Raw genomic sequence first — 18,756 nt, 5'->3', positions numbered from 1 at the left:
AGAAAGTATTATTAAGATTATAAGAACAAAGTAACTAAATAAATCTTATGAAAAACTTCCAGCAAAAGCAAAAAGAAACACTTCCTTTGAAGGCCACCTGACAATTTTGTGAATATATAAGAATATTTTCAGCTTACTTGTACAATTGTCATCACTCCTGTAACAAGAAGTATCTTTCTCCTCCTTGTTTGGCTCTTCCTCCTCCTCCTCCTGTTTCTGCTGCCCAGGTTGATACACAAATGGTTTTTTAATCACAGGCTTCAAGTCGTCATCTTCCCCATCCACCTCACAGGTTGGTTCCAGCTGTGGCATGGGACGCTCCTCATCTGAATTATCAAATGGCTCGTTCAACACCTCTGTTGTTTCAGAAATGGTCTCTGTTGTAACGCTGCTATTAATCCTTCTGCGTTTACGGCCCCTTTTCTTTTTCAATATGAAAGGTCTCTGAAAAATAATTCCACAAATATAATGCTTCCTACACTCCTCTTTGTCACCTGACTCTGAGCATTGAAAAAAATTAAGTTTTTGTGAGTTTACCATAAACTATTAATTAAACAAACTAAAATCTTACATTGCATCAAATTCACATGTAGATAGAATCTAAAGCATCTAAACGTTTAAAGTAGGTATGTATCTATACATGCACACAAACCTTTCTGCAGGTGAAAACAAAGAATACCATTTTCTTCATATTGCAATGATTTACCCAATTCTGTAAAATAATATTCATTGCAATATTAAATAAACCGTACTTACACATTTTTCCTCTGTGGATTTACAATTCCCCAACAACCTTTTCACGTATCAAAGTTTATTCCTCTACATTTCTGGTTCCTGCTACTTTAGAAATAAGTATGTATGTAGAAAAGTAGGTAACAGGAAAGGAAGTGCACCTCAAGCTTAAAATGCGTCTCAAAAACATAGTAAAAGAATACTACAGTTGGATGCTATAAAGAAAAAAACCCTGTTCAACAGTTTATATTTCTGTAACTATGAATTTTTACAGATTTGCAGTTATTTTTAAGAATGCTCACATAATATCCCCCCCAAAAAATGATACTCCAGTCAGTATGCTAAGGAGACTGGATGAGAGTAGGACACTTGGGTTACTAATTTAAACTGCTCAACTAGCCAATTTTTCAATGACATGATGTAAACACTGCAGAAAGCAGAACTTAACATTCAAAATTTCTGGAAATTAGAAGAATATTGGTTTATAAAAACCATTTTGTAACAGTATTTCTTTTAGAAAAACAGTGTTCCCCTTTAAGAAGTAACTATATCAAAAAGGATGAAAAGAAAAACTTTACAACCTGGGCTCCATCTTAAAAAGAAAAAAAGACAGACACATAGAAATACTGAACCAATACCAAAGCCAAACAGCAGAGGGCAACCACTAGTTGAAATATTAACAGGAAATTCTGATTTTTTGTGTCACTAGTACTTTACATTTCTGTTAAAAACCAGAAACATGAAAAGTCAGATGGAAGGAAAAAAATCTAAGACAGGAGCTGTTCAGTGTCCAAATAACACAGAAAGGATTAAAGCAGTCTTGTAAATGTTCGTAAAACCCCAGATTATTTTCATGAAAACAAATGGATTGAAATCAGAGATGAAGGACTTTAAACCAAACCATTGAAGTAACACACCTTTCTTTTCATGGCCAGTGATTGTGGCTTTGTCAGCCGGGGAGGTGAACTCTGGTGTTTCTCATCCCCGCCATCCTCCTCGCTGCTCTCCTTAGATTGCTCTGTGGATTGCCCTCGCTCTCCCACCACTACCACACTTTCTGGAGATCGCAAATATTTATTTTTAGATTGTACTTTTGCAGGTGATTGCCTACTGTTAGTTCTTGTGGAGAATATTTCTTGCTCCTCCTTTTCCCAGCAGCTAGCTTGTTCCATTAGACGCTCAGCCTGAAGGGTTGAGGTTGAAATAATGGGTCACTGAAACAGCATTTGAGTAGCCGTACCTTTTACATTCTAAAGAGTTACAATAAGTCAACCCTGATTAGCACTGCTGGCTAACCTAGGAACAACATTCCAGCTGAATCATCTAGTAACTCCTTTACAACAGTTAGGATAACAAACCAAAGAAGATTGCATTTCATGGGATATTTAGCACTATTAATGATGCAGTGAATTGATTTAAGTCCTTTAGCACTACATTACATGCCCACTGACATGGATCACTTTGAGCAAGCTCATAACACAAAGAATCGATTGACACTGCAGCCCCTGAGCTCTGCACCAAATTTGATCTGATTACATGCTCTTTGACTACCTCAGGAGTGATAAATACCTCTCCATGACAAGTGATTTATGCTTTCAAGTCTTCGTATTCATCGCCTCAAAGTTACGGTATCTTGCTGCACAGCTTCCAAATATTGTGTCTTACAACAGTATCAGTATCTACTATCATTAAGCACTAGTCAGCGTTAGAACTGGCCTAATGCTGAATATTCAGTGATGAATTCCAAAGCAAGTGCAATTCAGATTAAGAAGTTTCTGCTATTACCTCCTTTTCTGCTTCTCTCTCTTCTTCGGAAACTGCAGCATTAGAAACTAATAAAGGAGTCCATCTCAAACTTTCAGGATCTACTTCATTGATACGTGGATTCGCTTTCAGTTTCTCCATATGACTTGAAATCAGCTTTTCCCTTCTAATAATTACAAATCTACAATCCAATAAGCAGTAATACATTTTAGAAAGTGATCGCCTACAACAATCTTCCTACAGTTCAAATTCTTTTGCACAAGAACCTGCAAAAATACATGGGTAAATGGATACATCGAACTAAAAATACCAGCTGACACACAGAGGTAACACGCGCTACTGACTGTCTGCTAGCAAATAAAATTTATTAAGTGAAAGCTTAATACTAAACATTACTAGGGCAGAGAGTAAAGTAAAGGCTTAACAGTTAACTAAACTCACACAAGAAGTTTAGTGTTGGTACTTCACTGCCAGCACAATTTCTGATTTTAATGTGACACACAAGCATAAACAGAGAACACTGTGGATCACCAATTAAAGAGTGAGAAAGTCATCAATATTACAATGAATATGGCACCTAACTAGAAGAGAAGTAAGTTGGAAATATCGGTTTTTGTCTAATGAAATATAAAAATCTATCTTAGAAAACTTTCTAATTACTATGAAAAGTAGGTGAAGACTAACACAACAGTACAGCATGCTAATATATACTAGCACACATCCCAACAAAATACTGTTACAAAGAGCCATACAATTCTAAACAACAAAAAATGCCCTTTTGTTTCAGCAAGAAGTGCTGAAACATTGCTTTTCACTGGCAGAATGCTTAAAAAAAACAAAAAGTCAGATCATGTGAACCCTTTTCATGGAATTGTGACAAAATTCCACTTCACTTCTTGTCAGATAAATTAACAAAATGTAGGAAACTGTAAGAAGCCATCCCAATTCCCAAGGTAAGTGTCTGACAGGAATTTCAAAGATGTGATCTCTTCCTGGCTCAGCCACAGACCTGGATACTTCTAGCCAGGTCAATTCATGTCCCTGCCTAAGCTTTACTACCTGTGATAAAAGATGAACTGACCTTGTTCATAAACTATTTTAAATCCTAGAGATGAAAAAAAATGTTGTTTATTAACTGAATGTCAGTATAATGGGCCTATAGTAATTTGCAGGGCATAAGCTGCATATAATCACTTCTTTGAAAACTTGCATTCTCACTAGTTTGAAGCTTACTATAATTGAATACTAGCACTGGTGTACATAGAAGTAACTGAGGCTGAGCTACTCCTGATTGTCTTTCGATTTTTTGGCAATCCACTGTTTGTAAGGCAGTTCTGCTTAATTATGATGTTTCCATTGATTGGAATATCCTGAAAGAATTAAGAAGCTCTTCAGAAACACAAATACCACTGGAAGTCATTTAAGGCATTTTATGAAAAATGAGCACAAACAACAAAACCAACCCACTTAAAAGTCTAAAATACGAAATTAAGATCATTAAGAAGCAAGGTGTTTACAAAACAGGAACTCACTTTCCCAGTGCACTGATTTTCAGCACTGATCATAACTTAACATAGAAATTTGCATTCCCAGTGCCTTGGACAGGAGGACTTAATCTAGAGTTAATCTGATTCCATGGCTTGTGTGAATTCAATAATGACTGTGGGGAGGGGGGGAAAAAAAAGAGTGAGTGGAAGACAAATTGCCACCCACAAACTGAATTTTTCCCCTCACTGGTATTCAAAGCAAGACATTTGCAAAGCAAGAGTCAGGAACTGTGCTTACAGACAATGATAAATAAAACAAAATTCCTCACTGAAAGTGTTTCAAGCTGGCCAGATCCTTCTAATAACCATTAACATGAAAGAGGATCTAAAACCCCACCATTTGTTCAGGGAGAAAAACTCTTTATCTAAGACCCCATTAACAAGACCTGGCTGTACCAGTTTCTTCATTAGGATGGCTATCATTCATTTTAACAACAGACATTTTACACAGGCATTTTTCACATCAACTATTTCCTAAGTAGAGTGTGAATGTTTTGTCTCAGTATTTTATATATATATAATTTTATTTAACAAGATTCACTGACCTATCTTCTCTTTTATCTATCATGCTATGTTGCTGCAGGGTTGTGGCAATATCATGTGGACACATTCCAGTAGCTCGACTCATTCCTTTGATGCTGATTTGTTTTTCATGGTGGCAGTTAAGGTATTCTAATATGACACTTTTCCAGTAAGCCAAGTATGAGAGACGACCCAGATCAGACAATGGCTTTTCAGGGGATCCTGCTTGACCCTCTCTTCTAGAAAGTAAATAGCCTAGAAGGAAAAGAATCAGAGTACTTTATTGAGATAACAGAACTAATGAATTTTAACTTCCTCATAAGCAAACTGGCATTAATAGAAATATCAGCACAACTGATGATGTTATTGTTAGCCCTTGCAATTAAAGAAGTCCTATCTACAGAAGAGGTTGGTTTTCATCCTTATAGTGATATACAGTACGATTAAATTCTTACTAGAGACTCAGATCTTATGAGAACCTTCTAAACACAAGGCAAAGAAGAAAGCAAAAGCCAATATATTTCAGAACAGGTTTCATCATACAATATCTCATCTAGAACTACAACTGTTTGCCTTTTTGAGAAACTTCTGCATGAGTTACATCATTGAAATCAAGGATTTTCAGAATCATCTCAAGAGGAAGTGTCACAGGCATTAAGTCAGTTTTCTTCAAGAAGGCCCAGGTGACCCAAGGTTTACAGTTGCATTTCACAGGTGCAATGTAATTCACAATTTGAACTATTACAAGAAATAATTTAAAAATTATCTCCTTTCATTCACATTCAAAAGCCTTCATAGAATTCTAGTTTGCAGTCTTCAAGACAGTAACTGATCAGCTGTTACACAATACACCACCTTTATTTTACATCCTATGAATGTTCCAAGTCCTTTTTAACTCTCTTCAGCTTTAAGAAGCATTTACAATTTAAATAAAACACATCTGCTTTGAGATGGTATTTGCCACCATTAAAACTACTTCAGGATAAAGAAAATAAACAAACAAACATTAATAATAAAGTGTATCCTTTCACGTTAATTTATCCCTCCATGATAGGTATTCTGCAATGAGCCTTTACAAACACTAGTAAAACATGGGCCTTAAATGTCAGGCTTATAAAAAGCTTATTCCACCATAAGCATCAACATCATGGAATTACACTATACAGAAGCCATTTGGAACTCATCAGCATAAACAGTTCTTTTGCCTTCCTATATTCTTAAATCCTTTTTTTAAAAAGAAAAAAAAAACAGAGTTTGCATCTCTCCTTCTAATTTTTAATGATTACATTAAAACACTTCCAGTACAGCCATGTCACATTTGCTAAACAAATCCTAACTTCTTCAGAGTTTCTCCTAGCTATAAATTAAAAACATATGATTAACATCCAGCTTTGCATGAAGCAGTGGCTGTTTCCTTATTTTTCTATATGCTGTATCATATACAAACTGTACTCAAACACATATCTATTTTTATTTATATATATATATAACCATGAAATGCACACACACATACACTTATACATATGTATTTACTCAGCTGCCTTCTTAAAGGGCAATGGAAAAGTTCCACAACAGAATGTGGAAAACACATACACATTGGTCATCATGCTCCAACTTCAAGTTTGCAAAAAATGTTTATACAGAAAAACAGACATCTTACTACATTCCAAGTGATCTATAAAAACATAGAATCTAAAGCAAGTAGAGTAATCATCCTATCTGTTCACATGATTTATGTAAAAAATGCCACAGCTTCAAGAGGAACACCACCCCCCCACCTGCCAACTTCCACACAGCACACAGACATCAACATAAAGCCTGCCTACACCTATGTGGTACCACTGGAAAGTAAGTTTACTGGCAAGTAATAAATTTACTGGAAATAAAATTTATTCCGTGTTACAGAAGAAACACTACCTTAAAACTTAAGAAATGGAGGGTGTTTTAAAGTCATAGTATTTTTTTTTTTTAAACTAGATGACACATCTTAGTATTATGTAACTGGCACTGACAGAAAAAGTCAAAGTTCACATTCAAAACCACATTGCATCCTGAATAGTTTTAAGGTAAAGAATTGTTGGTTTACTTCCAACTGCACAAATGGAGACCTAAGCATTTATACACACACCAAGAAGAAATTTTCCATCAGATTGTTTATAACATAGAAAGACAAGCTTTATACCAAGACATCATTACCTACAGAAAAATATGCAAAACTGCAGCAGTACAAGTATTGATAGTCTCAATACAAAAACAGGGAGAAACTCACACACAAACAGAATTAGCTTGTCTCTCCAAACAAATGGAAGTCATCAGATGTATACCATCCCCACATCAGTTGACATTTTCTGAGGAGTTGGTAAGCTTTGCTAAGTATCAATATCTTCTGCAAGTAGCAGAGAGTCCACCTCCTTCCTCCATTCACATCTGTTCAATAGTACTAATCTTTGTTGTCATTTCCACTAATATGTCTGGTACTGATGTGAACAGCATCTTATCAGCCTAGCTGTGTCCTGAAAATCATCTAAAAATTTGGATAGTATCAACCCCCTTTTAATCCTACAGCACAAAAGTACTTTTTATGCAGAAAACCAGCTAAAAAAAAAAAATAATAAAAATTCTGTTATTTGAGTGTGTTTAAGACTGACCACAATAGCCATTAGGTTTCCAAGTAAGCCGAGCAATTTAACCGTGGCTGAGTTACACAGAGTAGCTGTTCAACATTGATATGTATATTGCACAGGATTGAATGAACACTTCATTAGTGGTTTTCTACTCACCTGAGAAGCAAGAGAATGTAGCTAATATGAAAGCTCTAAATAGCATTTTTGACATAATTATATTCACTATTTCCATTAAAAAAACCAACATAACACACGCAACATGCTGGAACAACTTTAGAAATACTGCATTTTCTATTAAACACAAAGACTACTTTGTTTAGCTTAAAAGTAAGCAATAGTTGGTTGGCTAGCACCCATACTTTAGAAAATAAATTCTAGCAGAATAGGTTCTAAGAAGGTAAAATAGAGGGCTCTATTTGGCTTGTACAGTAAGTGTATTCGTCCTTTTTTCATGAAGGACATCACTTGCAACCCCCACAGGGCAGATCACTACTACATTTTATTGAAAATTCAACATAACCAGAACACAATCCACCCAGAGCATCCTGAGGCAGTTTCAACAGAATCTATTCCAAATGATGCCATAGGTTGACTGTCTAGTATCATTTCTTGTGGTCTACTATCCACATGTTTCCTCAACAGACCATCTAACAGCTCAGCCTCACAGTGCTACATGTAATGGACACTGTACCGATCTACCACAATTCTTACACTCCTTTAATTTCACTGCTTACCAGGCAAACAAGAGAGAACAGCACCAGAGAGAGGCAACTCACTCATGAGGACATCATGTATGATGTTTCATTATTGTTCTGAAAATCTGTCACCTCATTGTATCACACTGCAATACATATCATTGTCTTCAGCAGAAATGGACAGAATCAGCAAATCATGCCTGAATGGCCAACAGAGTACTGAATCCCATTCTGTACTTGGACAAATACTTACAAGTTACAGTTCCTTTCTCCTATGCTATTGGCAACAAATCCACATATTTGTTTTTGACTTATGCAGGCTAAAAATGAAAAGTCTTTAAAGTGAACTATGATAGTAGGGATTCTTAAAGTCTACATTTCAGCAACTGTAGCTATGCTTGCTACAAAAGCTGGAAATAATACTTCACACTGAAAAATTCACAAGAAATTTATCTGAGAGTTTGTGGTCTAGGAAACTGTCTTTCAGTGGTAATGCTGCCACTTTTGGAATTTGAGCAAGGCTGAACTTGGCAAATAGGAAATCATGATTCTGTTCATAAGGCTTTCATCAAGACAGCTTCCCCTCAAATGCTTTTTAAGTTATCCTCTTCTATACTTCCTAGTAAAACTGCTGGATCATCATCATGGTATCTTGCTTCCAAGAGGAAAGTTTCTGTTGCAAATTTTTACTTCCTTTACATGAAAGAAAAAGACTCTCCACCTTTTCAAGTAGAAAGGATCCAAATTTAACAGAAGTATCACTGCAAAAGCATTAATTTATTGCTTATGTATTAAAATGCCCAGAAAACAGATGACACTATACTATTACATTTGAATAATATTTCTATCAATTTTAAACCCAGAAAGTCAAACAGCGTGTTTCTAATAGGCAATGACTGAGGATCAGGGTGAAAAATAAATCATATGAAGAATGAAATTCAAACCTATTAACCTTAGCTTTCAAAATTAATTCTCTCTTGCTATTGGAATTCACCTCACAGCAAAATACAAAGGCCAACTTAAGCAGTTCCTGACTGGATAGAAAGCCCATTTTAAAAACTGGTTTCAAGCTTACAAACAGAAACAATACAACTTAGAACAACTGTCAGGTTGTCACCCCTCAGAGAGTCATGAAACAGCTAGTGAGCTGCTACAACATACAAAATTCACAGTAAGGTAAACTGTCACTACCATCAGTTTGCCTACAAGACATGTTATCTGTATGTACTACTACTCAGCAGCTGAACTGTAAATGCTTTACTGCCTGTGAATCAAGGACCAAACAAAGCACTGTTGCCACTTTAAAGGACATGCTTGTCCTCCAGCCACACACTAAAGCCACCACAACCAAATTAATTGGAACAGCTACACAGAATTGTTGTTAAGGCATAACCACATGCCATTTTACCTTTCTGGACCCGTTCAGCTATATTTACAATAGCAATTCATCACTGATCCTATGAACAGGCTTGAAGAAAGCTGCCATTGTTTAGTACTACATCAAGTCCAGCTCAAAATGCTCCTAAGCAACACTGCGCTTAAATGTCAGCCTGCTGGCAGCATTACACTTCCTAACTTCCTCAAGTTTACTTGACAAAGCAAGCTCTCCTACCACAAGCTAATCCAATGCTAACAGTATAAGTTTCACAAGACATCATGTGAATACCTCAGATCTCCACCACATCTCCACGCTGTCATGCAATGCCTCCTCTATGTAGCAGCAGGGACACGTGTGCCCTTCTAGGACATCACTCAACAGTTCTCTAAACAAGGTAAAATTCTGGGCCTTGGTGTCCTAGTTGCCTCACTTCCCTGACAACTTGAAACACTACCATCTCATGGCCACTACAGGGTGTATTCTACTAGCAGATGTCATCGGGTTGCTTGGAAGGTCCAGTTTACTGAACTATCCTTATTTCTCCATGACCACTATCACATAGCTTTAAAATTAAGAACCTTGTTCTACTTCCTACCATATAGTTTGAATATTGCTCAGTACAGGAAGCTAAAATAAATATTTTACTATGCTTTTCAGTGTACTGAGTTTGCTGCTGTTAAGACAGACAATTATAAGAAACCTCACCAAGAGGCATATATATTATCAGATTATTTAGAATCTATCTTGGAGAGCAACAAAGGTTGGGGAAAGTTTCAACACCTTTGTGGTTTTATATTAACATTGTAGATGTGTTTCCACCCCTCTGAAACACTATTTTTGTTTCTGGAAGTATTTTATCTAGCATGAATGCCCTCTAAAAAATAAATATACACTCATAGCTGTTTAAATAACAGACAACAAACTCACAAATATTTGAACTAATTACTTGATCCAGAGCAATTATATAATAAACAGGAACACATGGAACTCAGACACCTGCTGTACAGATGAACTCCACTGCAAATTAGAGTAACAATACATGAAATTAAGGATTTGGATCCTGTGCGTTATTCACCTCAAAATTATGCACTTAAGCAGTCAGCATTGGAGTCCACTGACCCAGTCTCTCTGCCACTGTAGTCAGATGAAAAAAAATCACCACTGACCAGAGCTGCTGCAGGGTAGCCATGTACTGATATCATGAAAATGGAAGTTAAATAGGAGCATGTTGCTTGGATTATAAAAACAGGTATTAGTCTATTGACCTGTTTCCAGTGTTCAAGTGGATGTAGCCTTCGCAGCAGAAGTCCATTTAGAAACACACACATACCACATCAGCAAAAAGGGAAAGTAATGCTATGCTAGCATTCAGGACTTCAGTCTGATTTGTAAGGATTTGTAAACTTTTCTTCACTCATTGTGTAACTTAAACCTGCCTATCTCAGGTTCAAAGTTATGCATGTACATCCTAATCACACACGTAATGTTTACATACACTTTCACACACAGCAAAGGTATTCCAACACCACCGAAATAAGTCTTACACAGAAGACGTAATCAAGTATGAAAGCTTTCCAGATAAAAGCTTTAATGGTGCCAAATGCGCTGCTGAAAATCCTGAGCAGACAGAGTGCTACAACAAAATCAAACTACTGCCAGAAGTCTGAAGCAGCTTGAGATCTACTTCTCAGAGACTCCTAGTCATGAAACCGAGCTTTTCTGAAAGTTGTAAGCAATACTTTGTGCTCCAAGACTGCCCTTACATAATCAGCACTGTTCAAGTCCTATTTATATTTTATTAATATTTGCGTCAGAAGAAAACGGATTCATGAGAACAGCATCCAGAACAAAAGCAGCAACCAGTGAACTATTCATCCCTTCAAGCTCTGAGTTCTTCTCAGTCTCTTTAAAGGCTAGCTCCCACAAATGAATTATCAGATTTGGACAGATAGAATTAAGTACTTTTCCATTAAAAACTTTGTTTTGTTTGAAACATAACCAAATAAAACAAATCCTTTAACATGGAAAGGAAGAACTCTTTGTTTTCATCTAATGTTCTGTATCAAGCCAGAGATCTGAAAGAAGAGCAATGTAGCAACTGTTTTTATAATACATCAGTATCTAAACTGAAGATAACCCCCAAGCCAGCATTTCAAGTTATCCTAAGAGACTTCCTTTTGTCTTATAAAACATGAAAGACTTTGCTTTGAAATTATATGAACAAGTTGTGAAGACACAGGTTCAATAGAGCAGCTGGAAAAATCAGAACTGCTGAGTATTCATACAGGACCGCTCAATGCAGTTAGGACAGCTCAGCATTCCAAGTTCAGAGGTATGACCACGAGTGGAAGACAGAAATAGGTAAGGTGAAAGAGGGATCTTATTAAGCCTTAAAATTCCTAAAACTAATTCATGTTACCTCTTTTTTTCCCCCATAACTATTCTCTGTGCCTCTGAACTGTTCTTATCTATATCAATGGGAGGAAGGTCAAAGATAGAGGACCTTAAATAGGTGTTAGTATCCTCTTTGAAAGCACTTTTGAGGCAGCTTCAAAGGACCCCAATGCCAAGATCCACACAAACACTATTAAAAAAAAAAAAAAGGAAAGACTAGCTGTTACTTGAGATGCTTAGATCAGTGAACAACCTGCTACATTCCCTCTTCTCCTTTGTCTGGTTAAAGAAAAGCTTTCTTCGTTATGAACAGAGTAAGCCAAAGAGTCTCTCATTATTGTTACAAGAAATATCAGCTCTCGTTCCTCTCCACATCCTCAAGTAAACTCAACACAGGGGGCCCAAAACCTTTGGTTCCTTTACAGAAAGCCTCAGTGAAGAGGTCAGGGCTAAACAAATGCCCGTCATGAAAAGAAGGAAAGGTAAAGATGACTGTATTACAGTCAGACTAACAAAAGGTACCCTTTGAGTGAATTAATTGGCTAACACTTATTTTACCTGTGCCAGTTGCTAGCAAACCCCTTGAGTGGAGATTCTATGCAAAAAATGGACTCTTATAACCAGAGTGAAAGCACAAGCAAGAGGAAGGGAATTGAAGTACCCTTAAAAGCAAGACTTGTGTGCAAAGAGGGCACCAGTCTTAACTGATGAATACATTACTCAGGAGGTTAAGTAGTTTAGAAAATTATTAACAAGGCCAGATTATTCTGAATTTTATAGTCAATGCTTTAAGTTATTATTTTAAATTTTAAAATTATTAAATAAGTAACACTGAACAGTAAATTCTTTATACAGATGTAACTGTTGAATGAATTTCCATTAAGAACTGCCATTACTGTCTGGTGTTTACAGTTGACAGCAAACAGATACCATTGTTAAAAATAAATCAAATGCACTTATCAGGAAAGACTGACTGCCTTCTTATAGGCTCTACATACTCCTACAAGACTTAATTGACACATAAGAAGATGGACCCAAGAAGCTATGCCTAACATAACAAATAATATCCTGAGAACCTTTACATTGCACCAAGGGCAGCCAGTACAGACAGCATCCATACCATTAAGCTCTGACTCTCACCTAAAATGTTAACAGCCAGGTTAACACAATTCTCCCATATTCAGGGAACAGGAAAATTCTCATCCCACTCAGAAAGTGACAGATGCACTGGACCAAAACTGTATCAGAGATGTTTTTAACAGTTTTAGAGCAGACAGCCAAGTTCCACTGTCAGAGAGATTTTTCTATTTATTCATACCTACAAAAGATAGCTTAGCAGAACTTAAGAATGTGAATAAAAGCAAAATAGGCAGTCATTACTTAGAAGTAAAAAGGTGCATCTAGGACATCACTGCAAATACTGTATTTACTCAGGTAGGTGGTCATGACACCCTGCAAGACACAAGGGAAGATGGAAACTGCATTTGTGAAGCAGCAAAATGTCATTGCTGTTCATTTGCTCCAATAAATCATGCCACAGAACAAGGAATTAAGCAAGTAAGCTTTAGGAAAAAAAAAACAAGATATGAAGGAGGTTGTTAGGGAATCTCTTGATAATAACCTGTTAGCTAGCACGTACATAAACTACCTGATTAAAAGGTATACATGATCTACCAAGCACTGCACATGAAATCCCACCTACTACAGCACACTTCAAACAGCCAGGCCCAATATGTGCCTATCTGATAAATACATACTGTTACGCAAAACAGCAGGAAATAAACAAAAAAACAGTTCTTCACAAGAGGGCAGAACTATCTGACAGAAGTGATGACACTGAGAAAGAAAGTCATGTTTATAACGCCACAACATTAGCTCATTGAGGTGAGGTGTCTCAACAACAGGGCAACAGGCTATGAAATACCCATCTTGTCCACTGACCTACAACAGAATGACTTTCTGTAGTAGAAAGCACAAAGCACTTACGATTAAAGACATACTACTTAATAGAAATCTGTTTTCAACCACCCATCTTTGGCAGATGGTTTCTCCTGTTCACAAATGCCCTACAAATACACTGTTGTCCAACAAATATTTGCTTTCATTGTTACCATGTTTGGCCCTATCTTTTAGCTGTTTTCAGTGCTATCTGAAATAAAGATGCTCTTCAGTTAAAATAGTCTTAGCTTCTGCATCTCAAGTGACACACATGCCTTCTTTTGTAGTTCTGATAAATGCACAGTGTCTCAAAGCTATATTAAAAACGATGCCAAGAAATCCCAAGAGGCTGATTTTCTTGGAATAATCTTAAGTCAACAAAGCTTGATTCAAAAATTCATCTTTATTTCCCCCTCATCTAAACGTCAGCTTGACAGAATGTTCCTTATTAGTTATTTAGGAGAGGCCAAATTCATGCCTTCAGGTCAGCAACATAATCAATCATGAAGAAAAGAACATAAAATAAGCAGCAGCATTTAGACTCCCTCACAAATTCACTGTTTCCACAAACACTTTCAACTTCCTCTTAAAGAAGAAAAAAGCCAGGTAATTCAACCTTTTGTTTGGAGGCCATACACATGTAATCACAGCAACAAAAACAACCAGAAGATTGACAGTGTCCTGTAACGGAGTACACAAGTAACTCAGTAGTAAAAATACCAAAACAGAATTATTCAATATGGGCCACCAAAGGTAATAAATGACACAGGCCTGTTTTATACAGTCTCAAGTTTGTGACATTGACTTTGTAAGTGGTTTGAGAATACATTTTTCCAATAAATCCTATTTAAAAAAATAAATAAATAAAAAAGAAGCCTGCTATTCCTCATCCTCAACCTCTCATTCTCACCCTCTGTTGTTTGCCACACTCTCAGCAGTAACAAAATCTTTCAGGTTTGCAATGTGAGAAAGGAAATGCTGAAATTCTCTTGGTTAAAATAAATGTTATTTGAAAAAAAAAATTTAAAAAAAAATATATGGGGTCCCATTTCATCCCAGTCTAAATTCTGTTTACAAAACTGTAGAGCTGTAAACAACTTTTTCAAGTGTTCATTCCTAGACTGTATTTCTGCTGTATTTCAGGTTTATTTTACGGTTTGCTGTAACAATTACTAACACCTGATTTTGGAAAACAACATTGTAAGGGTGTTTGCAGGAGGCTCCTCATTCTACTGACACCTTTGTTTTTCATACATTATTTACACTTTGAAAAGAGTGATTGGCCATTGCAATGGGCTGCCTAGGGAGGTGGTGGAGTCACCATCACTGGAGGTGTTTAGGAAGTGACTTGATGGGGTGCTTGGTGCCATGGTTTAGTTGATTAGATGGTGTTGGATGATAGGTTGGACTTGATAATCTCAAAGGTCTCTTCCAATCTGGTTAATTCTATTCTATTCTATTTCATATCCATATTTGATTGAAATACTTCCACATAAAAAAAATTTCCTTTTGATTTTCTTAAAGTAGTTTCCCAAAATAGTACTTTCTGGCCAATTCTCCATGTCCTAGGACTCCATTAAGGGATTTAGACTATCAATTCTATATAAACACATACTAAAGAAGTAGATCAAACCACTTACAGCCCACTGCAGCTTGGGTCTAGCTCTGAACAGCAGCAGGTGTCAGAAGTGATTGCCAGAAGTTTCATAAGCATACCAGAACTTGTGTGACATACATCTGAACAAACTTCTGGTATCTCCTAATAGATTTGCTCCATTACAGCATCCACTTAATTTTTGTTTGTTTGGTTTGGGTTTTTTGGTCCAGTGTGCTGTTTGTCTGGAAGTTAATTTATTAATTTGTATAAGGAACAAGTTTTCTCAGTTCAAGGTCTGTGTGTTGTTCCTGTCTGAATGCAGTTTTGAGCATTATCACCTCAACCTGTTACTACAAGGCAAGTCTACATAGCTACTTAATGCAAGCTTAAGGCAAGAATTCGTGTGAATTAATCATAATAAAGAAAAAACCCAATGTATTTTCATTCCTCCTGCCCTCTTTTGTCTTTCAAGTGCTTTTGTTAACAGTTGGTCATGGTTTCTGTGTTCAAGTATTCCTAAAAGGACAAATAACATCATTTCCATACTATAACTGCTTTAATCAGTTGCATCATCCCAGTTTACTACCAAAAAATGAAAGCCCTTCAGTAAAGAAAATCTATCACCTTTTCCAAGGCTCTTCCTTCACTGATATAACATTTCCACTCTATTCCAACAGTTAATTCCACACATATTTTGCATTCTTAAAAAGTTACTAGTCTTCAAAAGAGGCATGACATTTTCTCAAAGGCTTGTATAATCTCTCAGACCTAGAGAGGCCTTATGTTAGTTCATTACTAGTTCTCACTAAATAAAAATGAATTATCACTTTCCATCACAATTAATCTTTCGCTGTATCAGAAGACATAACGCTTAAAGTATTGAAGCCATGAGAAAGTCTGAAGTTGATCCTAGAAGAGAAAATGTCATTTAAATTAAGTATATTCAGAAATAAGTAGGTTTAGTTTTTAATGGTATTCATGTTTTCCTTCAACCTTAGCAGAAATTAAACCTCATCCTTTTTACATAACCCCTAATTTTACAGGATAGACCAGCTCTTTACCAAATTTGTGGGGTAAAATTCCAGCAGTGCAGAACTGCATTAAAGAGAAAACAGAATCTCTTACTTCTCACTCTCAGACTGTGCCTAATGATTATCCTAGGGATTTTATGCCGTGCAGTTTTTTTCAGCTTGCTTCAAAACTCCCTCAAAAACTTGGCAATAAGAAATAAACCAACTGTCCTCATTCTCACCAATACAAGTTTATGTTACCTGCTGGTATCTGGGACAGCTTTTGTGCCTCTGGACTCAATTCATAGTGCTTACCACTTCTGCATGACTGTGCCCTAAGCCTCCATACAAAGACGTAGGTCTTCTGCAATAGGTGCAAACTGGAAAGAATTCATAAATGCACTTGTACAAAGGCATCCGTCCTTTTTTGTCTATTCACTGCCCCATCACCATTGCTTACTAAAAAAGTGCATATCCAAGTTAAAAACACCTTTAAGGACATCTGTCCTTACTCCTCCACTTTTAGCCCAAATATTTAATTGATTCACCTTTTTCACATGCAAGCCCTTAAATGGTTGCATGTAGACAAGCAATTGTACGGATCTGCAGTGAGAAGATGACAGGATTAGAACTGAGAGCAAAGAAACAGACTGTAGCTCTAGATTTTCAATCAAGTTCTTCAAAGCTGTAAATGGCAAATGAACACTCCACTCCTTGAAATCTTGTTCACAGGCCTTTACTGAGCAATGGCTATTGAGAAACAACGTAGGCTAATGAATGTTGCCACTAACCTAGCTGACTCTGAGCAGAGAAGTGGACCCCTCTCAGTTAGGAATTTATAAATATCAGTAATGATAATTGCTCTGCTGCTTATTTATGAAAAGCATTTTTTAGGTAAGGTATAACTTTCCAGCTGCTACAGTTAGTTGAATCAGAAACACTCTCAAGTAACAAAAGGCTATCAAGTACTTTGCTCCTCAGCACTGAACCCAATTGTTACTGTGATGTAACTGAACCAACATACTGACAGCACAGTTAGAAAGTTTTATCCCAACACATGCATTATTTAATTTCCTTCAACTGCTGGTAGGCCTTCAGTGTGGAATTTACAGTCCAGTAAGCAGAAATATGGTGATGTGATAAGCTTTGTGACAAAGTGTGACTCAAAAGATTGGTTTAAACTTACAGAAAACCAATTACGAAATACTACAGTATTCCATCCCAGTAACACTGAACTTTGTGTTAGATATTCCAAATGAAGAAATTAATTTATTTTTTTTGGCAGTGCAGCCTAATGAATAGAAATAGAAAGTATATGAAAATTCTAGGCTTTATGAGAGCTCAAATCAAGAAAGTAATAAACTTCTGGTATAAAGAACCTAATAAAGCTTACAAAAGAAATGGGACACAGAGAGGAGCAGCTACAACACTGTAGCTTCAGTGCTTGCACTGTTAAAACCACAGCAATGAAAGTTGAACTTACAGAGGACATAACAAAGAGTAGTCCAAATGCAAGTACATATAATTCCCAAGACAGGAATGATAACTGTGTATCACCACAAATGGGCATGAAGTCAAACAAACCCAGAATGGGATCTTATACAATAAAAGCTTGTTCTCTCATTTATTTCTGGATTAACTAAGCTCTTTTCAGTGGTGCACAGTAATAAGACAAGGAACGATGGATTCAAGCTTGAATATAGATTTCACCTCAACATGAGAAGAAACTTCTTTAGAGCAAGGGTGACAGAACACTGGAACAGGCAGCCTAGGGAGGTTGTGGAGTCCCATTCTCCAGAGACTTACAAAACCCATCTGGATGCATTCCTGTGTGGACTATCCTAAGTAGTGATCCTACTTTGCCAGGGGGTTGGACCTGATGATCTCTTGAGGTCCCTTCCAACCTCTAATATACTGTGATACTGTGAACTTAAGCTGGAGTCTACTTTCCAAAATTTTATTTATACGAAATACAAAAGATTGATGCAGAAATCTCCCTCAAGTATAACCCTGCAATCACAATTCAATCAGCTTCACAGAATACCAGAACAAGGAAATGAAAACAAAACAAAATACCCAAACCTAAGTAGTTTGGCAAGAACTATCAGTCCTGTAAACAGCAAAGAAGTGTAAATATAACGAGCAAATTAAGACCCTTACTCATTTTCAGGAGCTGCTTTTGTACACTTAGCTACACTCCAAGCAAAAATTGTGTTCCCTACATGAATAGTCAACAGATTGTTATAAAATAATATTCAATAAAGCATACCCAGAGTAAAGGAAATTACTTTATGCAAGGTATTTTATACCATTCAGTATGACATGCTTCCAGAAAAAACAGGTTGAACTGCTTTTTATCTTGAAGGGAATTAAACAAGATGAAGCAGTACCAAGCCTGCAATTTTACAAATCAGTTTCATAATTTCGTAAGTAATTGGAATATTTCTTTTTCTGTTTTTTAACAGCCTAACAAGTTTTTAATCACAGTCAAAACCACTAACTTTTCTACCAAATAGACAAATAAATGTCTAAAATTTTCCAGGCTTTAAAAAAAC

At 36.4% G+C, this 18,756-nt stretch overlaps 1 protein-coding gene across 3 annotated transcripts in view; it reads right to left on the bottom strand.

The window, feature by feature from the left end:
• Positions 1-18,756, bottom strand: part of KAT6B (lysine acetyltransferase 6B) — a 94,491-nt gene that overhangs the window by 5,511 nt on the left and 70,224 nt on the right. For all 3 annotated transcript variants that reach the window (XM_009897645.2, XM_054163256.1, XM_054163257.1), the window contains exons 13-16: positions 4,589-4,820; positions 2,518-2,677; positions 1,650-1,916; positions 138-444 (exon numbers count right to left, since the gene is read on the bottom strand). In XM_009897645.2, coding sequence (XP_009895947.2) covers positions 138-444; positions 1,650-1,916; positions 2,518-2,677; positions 4,589-4,820 — 966 coding nt within the window. The remainder of the gene's footprint in view (positions 1-137; positions 445-1,649; positions 1,917-2,517; positions 2,678-4,588; positions 4,821-18,756) is intronic.

Source organism: Dryobates pubescens, chromosome 8, assembly GCF_014839835.1.
Source record: "Dryobates pubescens isolate bDryPub1 chromosome 8, bDryPub1.pri, whole genome shotgun sequence".
NCBI lineage: Eukaryota > Metazoa > Chordata > Aves > Piciformes > Picidae > Dryobates > Dryobates pubescens.
This window is presented reverse-complemented; position numbering and strand designations above follow the sequence as displayed.